The following is a 15,585-nucleotide window of genomic DNA, read 5'->3' as shown; positions in this document are numbered from 1 at the left end:
TTATAAACAAGTGACATACATATTTTTGTATATGCAGCAACAAGGAATAATGTTGGCACCTATCTACAATGATGCAAACATAAACATACATACGTAATAATGTTTGTAGATATATCAACCGCTAGATATTTGCTTTGTCAATATATGTATATTTAATTAACATTTTAATTTTATTTATTTAGTTTAATGATTCAAATAAGGTCCACATTTAAGGAAAACTGATAGTCAATAGCATATACATACATATACGTAAATTGTTCATGTGTGGTTGTGAATTCATAAGCGTGTATAAATATGTACAATAAACTAAGCTAGAATATTTATATTAGTTAACTCTAAAGCAAATAAATCGTAAAAATCTTAGATAACAGAAAATAGACAATACATAACCCAATGCTTGCGAAATATTTGTTTGATCTGGAATTGACACCAACCATAATTGCGTGGTGCGCGGAGTCCTGCTGTGATTTGTGCGTCCACGTCAGGTATAAAAACTGTTGGTATATTCTCACAATTCATCAGTTGCTTTTTGCATTTCTTCAAACTTGTAGCATCACATTCATTGCATTACTGTTTAATATCGTTTCAAAGAAAGTATGGCCAAACTTGTATGTGTGGTTTTAACCTTAATCTTCAGCACGATATTCATATCATCGAAAGCGTTACCCACACCAGACGAAGATCGCTACATTGACAAAGAGGTGAGATTTTGAATTTTAACACAAAATTGTAATTTGAAAATATATTGCAACTTATGTACAAAGGACGTAAGTGGAAATGACAAGCATTGATCAAACTTAGGTTAATACCAGGGACGGAAACTATTATTCCTTTTATAATATAATTCCTTGCGAAACTATTAATTTTGGACTTTTAATATATTTGGATCGAGATAAAAATTATTTTCCGATATTTATTACCTAAGTCCGATAGATCTAGTTAAACTCGGACTTTTAAAAATAAAAGTCCGGAAATAAAAGTTAAATTCGGAGTTTTATTTTTTAAGGCCAAAATAAAAGTCCGGCTTGATAACAAAGAAACGGCTTATCCGAAATAATTTTTTTTTTCAATTCGGATAAGCCGTTTCTTTGTTATCAAGCCGGACTTTTATTTTGGCCTTAAAAAATAAAAGTTCGGATTTAACTTTTATTTCCGGACTTTTATTTTTAAAAATCCGAGTTTAACTAGACTACTTTTATATGTAGACTTTTATGGAAAAAGTTCGAAAAATAAAAAGGATGCATGATTCGACATGATATTGCTATAGGGATACCTGAGAATTCAAACATTTTTTGACCCGGACTTTTTCGACTCCGAAAAAAAAAAAATTTTATTTTCCGTCCCTGGTTAATACAATTGGTTAATAAAATAACGGCCACTGTGGCCGTTTGAGCTTAGATGGATAGTTAAATTTTAACATAATTATTCGGTATGTTTATATATAAAAATTACTTTTTCAGTATAACCGTGAACTATTGAATTGGCTAAACTCAGTGCAATATCCTCAACCATATGCTGCTCCATGCAAATACTATCCGATTAATAGTTTTACTGGTCCTATACCTAAAAGAAACTCCGAACTTATAAATTCGCTGCTGAGCCTACCAAAGGGAATGAATGAAGCGGGAAAATAAGCCAATGGTTTGCCATGTTAAGTTTATGTTAGAATTATGTATGTATGTATTTAAAAAATATACATATACATATTTATATATGGAATACCCCGGAAAAATCAGGCTTCAACACTTCTTTGAATACACATAAATACATATGCATACAAAAAAAAAATATTAGAGGATACTCTTACAAATGTAAAAAAAGGGAAGGACTAACTGGTGGATCCCATGTAAAATACATAGAAAATCGAATTGTTATACATTGTAATTTAAAAGAAAATATAATACCAACATGAATTAAAAGCACAAGACTTTGCATTTAAAACCAATTTCGGAAAAAACCCCAAAATAGTAAATTAAGTCGAAATGGTCCCAAATTTGTAAACGACCCCAACGTAATCAGAATTGTCCCAAGGTGGTCCGGAGATAATTCCAAAATTATCCACAACCAAAAATAATCCCGAAATGGTCCTGAAAAGAATGTAGGGGTCATTAAAAACTAGCGCTGAATACCTAAGTAGCCCTACAGTGTTTAGATGATGACAACAAATAGTCCTAAAATTATCTCGAAAACAATTCCAGAATAATCAGGAGGTAGTCACGGATAACTCGGAAAACTATCATTTCACCATTAAAAAGAGCATAATCACCTGAGCAATTTTGGCCGTTTCGTAACAAGTCACGTCAGCTATCCCTGTTTCGCGATGACTCGCGCCAATTGAGAACAACAAGGGAAGCTAATTCTTCCTTCACCTGCCGCTCCTAACTCAGTGGTGGTCTTCCCTTCCTCTGTTTCCAAACTGCGGTGTCGACTGAAATATTTTCTTGGCCGGAACGTATTTGTCCATTCGCATAACATGACCTAGCCAGTGACGTATTTGGGTTTTTATTCACTGCACTATCGTCATATCTAGGTAAAGCTTATGCAGCTCATGACTATACCTCCATCGACACTCGCTGTCGGCAGCACGGACAGAACCATAAATCTTCCAAAGAACTTTTCTCTCAAGCACTCCAAGAGCTATATCATCTTTTTTACAAGCCGTCTATTATTCCCAGCCACACATAAGGACAGGTTTGATTAGCGACTTGTAGAGCGTAATTTTTCTTCGTCGAGAACGGACATTTCAATTGCCATACAGTCCAAAGTAGCACAGTAGCAGTAATATCAGTATCATCATTCGAAAACAGATATATATAATGGTCGAAAAATTGTGAAGAAGGTAGTCCTGAAAATAACCCAAAAACAATAGAGGGGTCCCGAAATGATTCAGTGAACAAACCTGAAACGCTCCACAGACAGTCTCGAAATGAGCCCAGTATCATCCTAAAAAAATATTAAATGTCACTGGTCAATAGATAAGAAATATTAATGGTCTAGATCAAACTGACCACCGAAACACTTCCTGAAGTTCTAATTTTTGGTGTTTACTGTCAGGTCATATGAGTCGGGGACCTGAAGTTACGTTATACCACGGAAACTGGTAAATTTCAATATCCACCTCTGCGGAGTCACTTCTCCCTTAACAATATATATATAAAAAAAAAAATGTAAGGTGCGATAACCTCCGAAGAGATCTAAGGCCGAGCTTCTCTTCCAATTTGCGTCGTTCTCCTCTTGATTTTCCCTACAAATTGGCCGGACGGGACCTACATGTTTTATGCCGACTCCGAACGGCATCTGCAAGGTAGATGAGTTTTCACTGAGAGCTTTTCATGGCAGAAATACACCCGGAGCGCTTGCCAAACACTGCCGAGAGGCGACCCCGCTTAGAAAAATTTTCTTCTAATTGAAAAACCTTATTTCTAAAATTTTGATGTTGCTTTGCCCGGGGTGCGAACCCAGGGCATACGGTGTGGCAGGTGGAGCACGCTACCATCACACCACGGTGGCCGACAATATATATACCAATTCTATAATTGGTAATTCTATACGACAGTATAACACTCTTAATACCAGTAAAAAAATATCAAGAGGGGTGTCAAAGGACGCGTGCTTATCACAGGATTCCTCTCGGGTAGGTGAAGATGAAAATTGGACTGCGGAAGCTGTAAAGCAATTTTGAATGTAAATGCAACAACAACGATTGAGGCCAGACAATTTGTTAAATTTTTGTCTTTAATTTGCCAGCGCTGCAACAAATAGCTACACACACATGTACACAGAGAGTAGTCGAAGCAACTGAGAGTATATGAGCAGCGCAGTCTGGAAAATAATAAATCAGTTTGATTTTAACGCGTTGTAAGTGAACTGCGCGAATAATTTGAATTGTGTAGTTTTACGACCATAGTAGTGCTGTAAATAAAGACCATTTTGATAACTGTAACGAATTTTGGGAAATTCCTGAATATTATGCACCTTCTGTTGACGTTTGAATCGCTAAGCTGTCGAATAAATAACTCGAATATTCAGAATGGCAAAATTTTCTTTATTTACACCTCCACTGTAGTAGTTTACAATTACAATACTCGTCTTTTTCATTTAAAGTGTTTAAAATAAAACTGAATGATTATTCCTCAGCTTGCTCTGCTTTTATACTCTCTGTTGTCTCGTTCGCATATTCCTACAAGGGTCTAGACTTTCCGCGAACAGCTTCTTATTTATTTCTCCTGTATTTATCCGATATTCACGTTTTGTCTTCTAGCTATATGCGTGTGTACCTGTATGTGAAATACTCTCTTTGCTGTTAGCTTGGCTGTTTACATGCATGTGTGACTGCTTGCTTTAACGCAGCTACGAAAACACGTACACAGTAACAAAGAGCGAAGATGACGTCACGCACACATATACATAGTAACAAAATCCATCATCCAGTGAGTTTTGTAGCTCCGTATAACGCCCAATTCTCACGGGAATGCTCTGTATCATTGGGAGACTTGAGAAGCAATGGTCGTTATATTTTTTACACATGGGCTGTGAGTCGGATAGGCCGAGCAGCGATATCTATTCTTGAAAAAATAGGTTTATCAAAGCAGCGTTGTCGAACTAAAGACAAGGAATTAAAATATTATCTGGCTCACAAATTGAACTAGACATCTATGTATCTGGATGGATCTGGCTCAAATCTTTGTTGCATTTGCATGCAAAATTATTTATCTGGCTCAGGATCTTTGCGACGGGATGATGGCTAAAGTGTGCAGATAGCAATTCTAACCCATGTACAGAGCAATAAAGATTGCATATGAACTTACATAAACTACAAACATATACCTGTAAATAATAATATGAGATACAAACAAGGGAAAAAAACACGCAACTAAGTCTGTTCGCGAAAATTCTAGTCCATGATGAAAAATAATGACAAGCCAACTGCGAGTATGAAAGCAGTACAATTAGGCTCTGTTTTCAGTAGTTGGTTAGGCTAAGCTTAAACTAATTTTGCTTAAACTCTAGTCAAATTTAGACTCCAGTTAAACTACTGAACAGCTTTTCAGTCACAGTATAAAGGGGCAATTAATGGTGACATAACCATAAAGCCATAAACAGATAAAACAGCTGATCGAACCTACCTTATGGAAATCAATGTAATCGATTAACAACTTCCCTGTCCAATGAGTCATGTGTGACTCACAAGAGCGTATTGAAATAAGTTCATGAATCACATGTCACTCATTTCTTTATACAACTTAAAGACGCTTTCTTGGTATGAACGTGTCGTTATATATATGTGAATTCTATGTGAGCGTATATCAAAAAACCTAAACTTTAGGAAAATGATATAAAATTTCGAAATTTTTTTTCTGATACCTTTTTCTTATTTTCTTCAATTTTTGTATATACTTCTAACTTCAATTAAACAAAAAAGCACACTAATACACGCTTTTAACATTTATATAACAATTTACCGTTATTGTGATTCGAAAACTTAAATTATTCCTTATGGTCCAATATTTTCACATGTGACTCATTGAACGTGGTAAACAAAATTGTTTTTGCTACGTTCAGGAGTCACATTTGACTCACAAAATAAAATAACCAAAATAAGGTAAATATATGTCAAATTATTTATAAAAATAATATTTTATAATATATATTCATACTATTCAATTAACCAATACAAAAAAATAATGGGCATGGGGCATTTTCAAAGCGCTTTGTGTTGGGAAAGGGAAGTTGTTAATGGTGCCCACCATTAATTCGCCCTTTAGATATACCAGAGATTTGAGTTTCTTTGGCAGTTCAGTGATTCGAACGATAACATAAGATAGATATCAATCGTGCATTCCTAAGTTTCCTTACCGACGGTATAAAATCAGAAAAAACAATCGATAGCTTTTATGACTTTCAAAAAAAAAATCACAATGTTATTGTGCATTGGCATTTCATTTGTTTACATTCAGATTTTACATTATACAGAAAGGTGTAATTTAGCGACGCTGCATGTTCTCAAAAATAAAAACAAACAAGTTTAAATATATAAAATTTATACCGTATTTATGAATATGGCTGGATTTATAGCAGTACACACTGGTAAGGATGAGGCTTCTAAATATTCTTGAAGAATTATATTTATCAACATTTTACACCCATTCTCATTTATTAAGGAGCTGGAAATTGTATAGATGAAACAAAATACCAGCGTGTAATCAAAGAAGCATGTTTACGAGCAACAGAAATATTAAAAAAAGGGGGTACAGCCATGGACGCATGTGAAGCAGCTATTGTACGTCTTGAGAATTGCGGTAATACTAATGCTGGATTTGGCTCCAACTTGTCTTGGGATGGTCACGTACAATGTGATGCATCAATAATGGATGGTGCAAACTTACACTTTGGCGCATGTACCAATGTTAGCACCATACGTAATCCCATACGATTTGCGCGTCTATTATGCGAAGGACAATCCACGATGTTGTCAATGGAACGTATACCCCCAATGATAATGGCAGGTAGTGGCGCTGAAAATTATGCTGAAGAATTAGGCTGTACAATGATTGACGCAAAAGCAATGATATCTTCAAAAGCAAAATTTTCATATAATCATTATAAATCGAAAATATCTGCAGTAGAGGAAAATACGACAACTAACATTGCACCTACTGGACTATTGTTAACAACCAGCAGTTCACCTGTCACTATCACCACAGCTCCTATTAATGCCTCACTCGATACAGTGGGAGCTGTATGTGTGGATAGTGCTGGTAATACCGCTGCTGGCTGTAGCTCCGGTGGACTATTACTAAAAGTGTCCGGACGTGTAGGTCAAGCAGCTACATATGGTGCAGGTTGTTGGGCTACTAGTTCCAATGATATTGCAGTTGCTACTTGTACCACCGGTAATGGTGAATACTTAATGAAAACCTTATTGGCAAAAGAAATATGTTGTGATTTGTTGACCAGTGATTGTGCTGTGACAAGTTTGCATAAGACTTTAAAAAGTAAATTTTTAGAATCACCATTTCTTCCTGACGACCAAAGTTTATATGCGGGTGCACTATCGCTCGTTTATTATCCGGGCAGTGATAACACGGGTGAAGTGCTGTGGAGTCATACAACCAAATCATTTTGCGTAGGCTATATGTCGACGCAGCAAAAAGCGCCGAAGGTAAATGCAATAAGCGACAACTTCATATTTATTGCTAATTAATTTTTATCTTTATATTTTTTTTCTTTTGCAGTTCATATATTCACCACTGCCTACTTATAGCATACCGGGTAGATCGTGTGTAGTCAATGGGCATAATTTCCATTTTCGTGTCTAGTCACCAACACGTCTGCTGTTGTAAGTCACAGCTGTGCCTGCCATTGCCGGTGTTAAATTATTAGCAAAACTTATGAGTGCTGACTAACTGACGTTGTATGCATTAAACATTCTTATATTTGTATTTCATGGGGAACATACATAGTACATTCTATTTATTTGAGATATAAAAAAATTTGAACGGAAACAAAATGGACATAATTATACACACATATACACTAAATTGGCTGGCGTAGTAGATCGAAGAGTGGTTATGCTTGTTTACCAAAACCTTCGTGGAGTTTCTTTAGAATTAATGCAACAACAACCGCACTCCACACTATGTTAAAATAGTTTCGAAATAGGTCAGCAAATAGTTGTACAAATGTCAATCTGAAACCGAAATTATCCCTAAAATATTTCTTTTGAAACATCACTAATACATATGAGAGATCGCCAAAGTCCGGCACCGAAAGCATATGTCCTGGACCCGAAATAAAACCCGATCGTTGAGCTCGATTTTTTCGCCACAATTAAGGCCAACTGTTCTCTCAGTGGGCTCGAAATAGCAAATTTATTTTGAATAATTTATCTTTTTAATATTTCGAATAACTTTGTAATGCAAAACCCGGTTTGTGCAATCTTCAATATCCGTTTATGCTAAACTTCAGAATTTTTTCAATCCGAAATATAAAACCCTATTATTCAAAATTCCCTGAGAAGAAAAGTCAAATAAATATTCGGCTGGAATTGATACTGTTTTTGTTGCTTTTTCGGCCCTTGAATTGTAATAATTTTAATAATCTTAAACGAGCTCTAGGCAACACATCAGAAAATTTATTCTAGTGTTGTATTTTTAATTGTTTTTGTTATGGTTTTTGATATTTTTATTACTTAATTGTTGCGGGCGTTTATTTTAGCATTGCTTGTGTTACGAATAATTTAAAAATAAATTTTACGGACGAATAAGAAATAAATTATTAAGCTACGGACGATAAGTCACTTTCAAATAATTTGGCAGAATTTCAGAATAAATTAAGAACTTGCCAGTAAGTACACTGCAAAACAAAGCAATTGTCTGTTTATACACAAACTAACTCAGCTTAAGATCGCACGTTTTATTGTAAACAGATATAATTAAAATAATTATTTATATAATTCCAAACTTGATTTTTTTACGGATAACGCAAACATTTTCAAAGAACATTATAAAAATGAGATTCGAATGCATCTTGATATGGCATAAAACCTAAGAAAAAAAATGTTTGAGTCTAATCAGTTTACGAGGAAATTTGCGATATATCTCCTTTAAATTTGGTAAGCATGCACTGACCTACTTCGAAAATTCAGAAAGATTATAGGTAATTTACTTTTGTGAAACCTCTTCTCTCCTGCTGAAACAATTTCGAACAAAATGAACCTTTTCGGCGTTTATGCCAAGATTATAACTCTGACAAAAACACATTTCGTAGCTCGGATTCCCTTTTTCTATAAAAAAGATTGTTCTTACCTCTCTTAATAATTAATGTATAATACGTTTGCTTCTGTTCTCTTTAAGTATTACGCTTGGCTGAAGAAATCTCTTCTGTAGCTGAGCAGTCTCAGATCGGTACGCGGTTGACAAACCGCTGTCCATCAAAGACTCAGGAAAAAAAGTTATTATATATATAAATCGATCGCGTGAACAGGATTAGCCTGGTTTCATTGGGCCACTTGAGGGCAATATAGGTAATTTACTTTTGTGAAATATACTGCTTGTACGGATAAAGGCACTCACCGAAGGTTTGTTGCTGCTGTGTGCTTCGCCCCACTCAATATGTACGACCACTCATTGTTATCGAAGACCACTAACCGAAATCCAAGAAAACCAGCAGTTTCAACAGGGGTGTATCATAGGTTGGTGTTATGCCGTGACAGATCTTACACTGAAAGAAATGGTGCTAGTAAAGTCAACAAATCGGTTCTGTTGTTCTTGACTTAACGGAGATTCGGTGAAATTGATCGAATTATGGTTAATTCGACCGAGTTCTTTGTCAAGCGAACAAATTATTCTAGTCATTTCAACAGAAGAGAAATTGTCGCTCTTAAGTTAACAAAATTTTGTAAAATTGACAGATTCCTATTCAATCTAACTGATTTTTCTGTTAACACAACTGATCTTACAGGTCATTTCAACGGCGATCAACAGTCAATACATGAGCAAATTTCAAAGAGAATTTTACGCTCACTGCGCTCTCTACTTTGTACTTATGACGATGGTGCCACTTGTTAAAAAAAAAACACCAAAATAAGAAAACCATCAAATCGAAAAAACACACAAAATGGGAAAACAACAAAAAACTAGTTTTTCAGTTATCAAAACCAAAAAACCCTTTTTTGAATTTACTGTGCAAAAAATTATGAGTTACCGGGACACCTACTTATCGGGTACAATTTTGCCACCTCTCGTCCAAGCGAAATGCAAAATTGCGCCCTCTTGTTGCAAAAGTTTTGCTTGCCGTATTACATGTATAGTTACTCCAATGGTGAATTACCTTCCAGCGATTTCATTCTTTACTTTTCTATAACTTACAAGTTCTCTTTTTAAAATGTTACGTCAAACATTTATACTACAAGTTTTGTTTGAAACATTCAAATGTGGCAACTACATGCGAGAGAAAGAAATTGAGAATGAGCTGAGCTGCAACTGAAAGAATTGAGAATCAGTTTTGTGACTACTATTTTCATTTCTAAATTCATATGTACGTATATGTTGTCAGGATCCAACTGCTGCGCAGGCAGGTGCCGGATTTTATAATAGTACTAACGGAAATGTTTCCTTATCCCTCTTGTAGGCGGGGCTAGATCAAGCAGTTTTTTGCCAGGGTGTTCTGGTCGTTCACAATTTAGCAAAAACTCTCTGTTCAGCATTTCGTGTTTCTGTTCATAATTTTGTGTCTCACTATGTCAGGGGTCATAAGACATCCCACGTGAGTGTTGCATTTTGGCAGGCCTGCAGCCTTTTTCAGTGTGTGTTTTTTAGATCAGGCGACCCCATTGGTGACGTGTAGCACATGTACGGCCGGGCAATCGCTTTGCTAGTTGTTTGCAGCGTTTCTTTAGCTTAAAGCGTAAAACTTTTGTCAGGGATGATGGTAATGGCAAGCACGTTTTCGGGAGGGTTATCGGTGTTGATGTTCCTTTGCCGGATATTGATTAGGTAATTTCCGGAAAGTGGCACCATTAAAGTATTAGCCCTCCTTTTAAATATGTGTATGATGCACTGATATTTTTAACATGATCTGCCCGCATAGATGAAGGTGACAATTGATTGAAAAAAAAAAAATAATAATAAATGTAAGGCGCGATAACCTCCGAAGAGATCTAAGGCCGAGCTTCTCTTCCAATTTGCGTCGTGCTCCTCTTGATTTTTCCCTACAAATTGGCCGGACGGGACCTACATGTTTTATGCCGACTCCGAAAGGCATCTGCAGGGCAGATGAGTTTTCACTGAGAGCTTTTCATGGCAGAAATACAATCGGAGCGCTTGCCAGACACTGCCGAGGGGCGACCCCGCTTAGAAAAATTTTCTTCTAATTGAAAAATCTTATTTCTAAAATTTTGATGTTGCTTTGCCCGGGAGTTGAACCCAGGGCATACGGTGTGATAGGCGGAGCACGCTACCATCACACCACGGTGGGCGCAATTGATTGAAAAACAAGCTATAAAATACACTGGCAATCCCTTGAGGGGGTTGCGCTACACAACTCTTAATCCTTTAATACTTAAGAAATACAAAAAAGAGCCGAAAACGTCTATTATGATGAACAATCCTCAACAGATATGTATTTAAAATGTACTTTTTTTATTTAATTGTATTTTTATTTTTTATATTGTAAAGTTTGAGCTCAATTTAAAAAAAGGCGCGTATTGTAAAAAGTGAATACTTATAAAAATATGTGTAGTGTACAAACATGCATATGAATTATTTATAATCTAAATATAGCCATCTTAACAGATAATTATTTTAAAAATACATATTTATATGTGTACGATAAATGATTTTGCCAAAGCTTATGAGTGATCAGGAGAAACGATCAAATTGATACACATATGTTTATATATGCGTGTACATTAGGCCGGGTCGATTTTTGGGAGGCAAAAAAACGCCCATTGCTCTGTGAAAATCATATTCTAGGGATCAAAATAAGAAACTTTGCCGAAGGAACCATACCTCTAAAACGAATTCTGAGTCCCCCCCCTTTGGGTCGTAGGGGCAAATTTTGAAAAATCTCACTTTGAAATGCCTGTTTTTTCTTTTTGGAGTTTATTTTTCTCTTTAGAAATTTATTTAGTCAGAACATATGTAAATGAAAAAATGAATTTAACTTAGTAATAGAAAAGAAATTAAAAAAAAATTATTAGAAATTCGCGTTTTTACAACCCCCTTTTAAAACCAAGGCATCACTGTGATGCATTTGCATGTCGTAAACATAGTTGTGTGGGTTTTTTATTCAACCGTTTTAAAAAATGAAGGCATCACTGTGACACAATTGCAGATCGTAAAATTGCTTGTGTTGTTTTTTTTAAGCCACCAAAAGACACAGCAGGTAGAATTGAAATGGCCCCTACCCAAAAGTTCGACCCAAAGGGGGGGACATCAAAATTCGTTTTAGAGGTATGGTTCCTTCGGCAAAGTTTCTTATTTTGATCTCTAGAATACGATTTTCACAGAGGAATGAGCGATTTTTAAATCGACCCGCCCTAGTGTACATATATGCACATTAGACTTGGTCGATTTTTTAACCGATATCGCGCCATCGATTTTTCGATAGGATTTGGGCTGAGGTAAAAAAGTTCCACTACGCATACCCAAAAAAATAATTTTCGAGCCTGCGAAATTTAATTTTCATTTGATTGTAAAATTTTCATGTATACCCTGTCGGTAGGGCATGAAAAAAACCTTAAAAATCAAAGTCGAAAAAAGTCAAAAAAATAAAATTTCGCATACTCGAAAAAAATTTTTTTTTTGGGTATTAGTAGTGGAACTTTTTTTTCCTGAGCCCAAATCCTAACGAAAAATCGATGGCGCGATATCGGTTAACTTTCGTCTATACAAATCGACCCACCCTAATGTACATATGTGTTCTGTTTTTAATATGTTTCTGTGTTTGTTATATTAGAGATGAAGGCAAATATGGTATTTTTAACGCTTACAACATAGCTATGCATATCGCTCATTTACTACAATAGTGTCATAACTCAAAAAACACAATTTTCCAGGAGAGCCATTCAAAGATTTATAAAGGCATATTTTCATTTTTATAGCACGTGGTAAATTTTTAACTGATCACAGACTTTTTTATACAACATAGATCATGATATTGGGTAGGTTTATATGTTATTAACTCAAAAGTCATGTTTTTTGAGTTATGACACTATTGAAGTAAATGAGGGATATGTAGTTTCAGCATAGAAATTTGTATATTTGTATCTCATAGTATTAGATGTAATAAATCTTTTTTAGATTTATTAAGAAACGAAAGTGTATGATGCATTTAAAGTTAAAAACTGTATAATTAAAATAAAATATTCTAAAAATTACGTAAATAAATTATGTAATGCTAAAAATAGTTTGTTTCGTTGTTGATTGGAAGAAGTTTTAAGTAGTTTGAGATAGCATATTTACTTATTTCATAATGTGCGTATGATATTCAACGGAAGAAGGGAATCCTTTGAAAAACAATATAATACTTAATTTCATTCATATTGTGGCGAATATTAGCAGTTCGATACACCACTATGTCGCTTAAAGAAATACACAAAAACAAAGCAAACAGCCACACATGCATGTAAACAGAAAGGAAAAACAGTCACATAGCAGCAGTCAGCAGCTAAGAGCGAAGATGACATTACTCACTAACACTTATGAAATAAATAAGCAAGTGTTCGAGACGGCCGTTCGTGAAAAGTCTAAACCTTAGGAGAAATAGACGAACTGAGAGTATAAAAGCAGCGCAAGCTGAGGAACGTTTCATGTTTATTGAGGCACCCTAATGTATGGAAATACTGTGCTTCCCGGATATAAGCACCGTTAAAAATGAACGAGACGAATTTTTACATACATATGTACGAATTCGCAAATTAGTGTAAAAGACGGTAATTTATTTTATATTATTTATATACTGTGCAAAACCGTTTTCCATCTTTGGTAAGACGATTTGGAAGACCATTGAAAAACTTAGACTATTCTTGGTGCAACGATTTTGGAAAAAATTATTGAAAATACATCACATGAGGTGATTTATAGCTGTTACTCTTTTGCCGGAGGAGGTGAAAAGCAGCAGCAGCAGTAGTAGCAGAGACAATTTTAAAATCGAGGCATTGCAGGAACGAAAAATAGTGTGAAACAAGCTTCACAAAACTGTAGTTGGTCACATTCACCACTCACCACAGCAGAATGTGTTAAACTACCTCTGTCTGTATTTTATTTAACAATTATTTGTACACTTTTTATTCAGCTAATCTGTTCAGAATTTTTATTTTTACTCTCAAAAATACCAATCAGTGTATTTTGTGTGCTTAAATTATGTTACAACTTGTGTTAAAGTTTTTGGTGTGGTGAAGGTAGTAGGTCCTAGAATTTTGTGAAGCTTCGCTGCTCCGCTGAAATTCGCGCCTGCAATATCTGTATTTTAAAATTTTCTCTGGTATTAGCATAAGGGTTTAGATTCTTTTGTTCACTGAAGGGCGACCAAGGTTCAAATCCGCCGATCACCCAATACTTTTTTTCAGTTATTTCTAATTTTTTAATTGATTTATTTAATTTCTATTGCGGCCGCTGTGGTGTGATGGTAGCGTACTACGCCTACCACAACGAAGATCCTGGGTTCACGCCCCGCGCGTAGCAACATCAAAAGTTTAGGAACAAGTTTTTTGAATTAGAAGAAAATTTTTCTAAGCGGGATCGCCCCTCAGCAGTGTTTCGCAAGCACTCCGAGTGTATATCTACCATGAAAAGCTCGCAGTGAATACTCATCTACCTTGCAGATGCCGTTCGGAGTCGGCATAAAACAAGTAGGTTCCGTCTCGCCAAGTTGGAATTAAAAGGAGCACGACGCTAATTGAAAGAGAAGCTCGGCCTAAAATCTCTTCGGAGGTTATCGCGCCTTACATTTATTTATTTATTCAAAAATAATTTTAAATATTTTATTTTTCTTTACTTTACTTTATTCATGGCTCAACTATATGGTTGGCTCGTCTCTACGGCAACAACATACCTTTGTTCAGATTGTCAAAATCAGCGTATTGGTGTTAGACGAATGTAATGGAATGGAAACATAAAACTTTGCAGCTTTTGTGTGTAGTAAGAAAATGTTGTCAATGTGTTGGTTTCATTTTGAGTTTGCCATCTATTTCTGACAATCCCTACTCCAGTGAAATGAAAAAAATAAAATCAGCTGATGAGATGAGCCAACCATATAGTTAAGCCATTACTTTATTTGAAAACTTTCTTGTTGTTTTATATTATTAACTTTTCAATGTTCACTACTTATTTTTGATATTGTTGTTAATTTGCAAGAGCAAATGAGAAGACCTCAGTGGCATATCTAACTGCCTTGCAAAAGACCGAAAACTGTTTGCTAGAATGGCCAATAGTCTTCTTGCATTTTGAGATTATTCTAGTTATCACAGAATTTTTTCAAATCATTCCGAGAAGATTTTTGTCTTTCGTAAGACTGTTTTGTGGTGAAAGACCGTTATCAGAATTGCCCTTATAGTTGAGTCTTAACAGGATTTAGTCTCAGAATTTGAGATAAGAAGCATTGTAAAGATGGCACTAAAAGTACCAATAAGTCGCGTGTGAGCGTGTTTAGTTATTCGAGGTCTAAGATCGGAGGTTTTAATATTTCGCAAATATCTTGTTTTCTATGGCTAACGCGCGTTTCTCGTTCGCTACGAATTTGTACATTATTAAATTCTCCACAAGTCTTGTCTGTAATATTTTTTATGCGCTCAACTACCTACCTAAGCTCAATGACTGAACTAATATTATATTCAAGTTGTGCATTATAGAAACTTAAAATTTAAATTTAAAATTCTTACATATAAGCAGGGTGCGTATACATTAGGGTGGTTCAAATTTACTGTTGAAAAGGCACATCCAGTTTCTGAATCTATGGGTCATACTGAGTAATATTGTCCATGGGACCATTGGTCTGAAAAGAATTTCGAACCTCCCTAATTTTGTTAGAATTCGACATTTATTTTCATGTATTTTATTTGTGAGAGCCGCTATTCGGATTGGG

The 15,585-nt window shown here is 35.3% G+C and overlaps 3 protein-coding genes across 7 annotated transcripts in view; 2 read left to right on the top strand and 1 right to left on the bottom strand.

Moving 5' to 3' along the window:
* Positions 1 to 128: 128 nt before the first annotated feature.
* Positions 129 to 15,585, bottom strand: part of Girdin (protein girdin) — a 110,075-nt gene continuing 94,618 nt past the window's right edge. For 3 of the 5 annotated variants that reach the window (XM_067788354.1, XM_067788357.1, XM_067788355.1), the window contains one exon: positions 129 to 685. In XM_067788354.1, coding sequence (XP_067644455.1) covers positions 646 to 685 — 40 coding nt within the window. In that variant the 3' untranslated portion in view covers positions 129 to 645. Of the gene's footprint in view, positions 686 to 9,074; positions 9,223 to 11,094; positions 15,514 to 15,585 lie in introns of those variants that run through there. The other 2 variants (XR_010953576.1, XR_010953575.1) reach the window with 2 other exon arrangements.
* On the top strand, positions 540 to 1,898 carry Pdf (Pigment-dispersing factor). The gene is made up of 2 exons (XM_067788371.1): positions 540 to 701; positions 1,461 to 1,898. Exons 1-2 carry the CDS (start codon positions 597 to 599, stop codon positions 1,632 to 1,634), a joined length of 279 nt encoding a protein of 92 aa, XP_067644472.1. The 5' UTR covers positions 540 to 596; the 3' UTR covers positions 1,635 to 1,898.
* On the top strand, positions 5,926 to 13,282 carry Tasp1 (Taspase 1). The gene is made up of 3 exons (XM_067788370.1): positions 5,926 to 6,087; positions 6,162 to 7,162; positions 7,236 to 13,282. Exons 1-3 carry the CDS (start codon positions 6,054 to 6,056, stop codon positions 7,317 to 7,319), a joined length of 1,119 nt encoding a protein of 372 aa, XP_067644471.1. The 5' UTR covers positions 5,926 to 6,053; the 3' UTR covers positions 7,320 to 13,282.

This window comes from Eurosta solidaginis, chromosome 5, assembly GCF_040869045.1.
Source record: "Eurosta solidaginis isolate ZX-2024a chromosome 5, ASM4086904v1, whole genome shotgun sequence".
NCBI classification, from domain to species: domain Eukaryota; kingdom Metazoa; phylum Arthropoda; class Insecta; order Diptera; family Tephritidae; genus Eurosta; species Eurosta solidaginis.
This window is presented reverse-complemented; position numbering and strand designations above follow the sequence as displayed.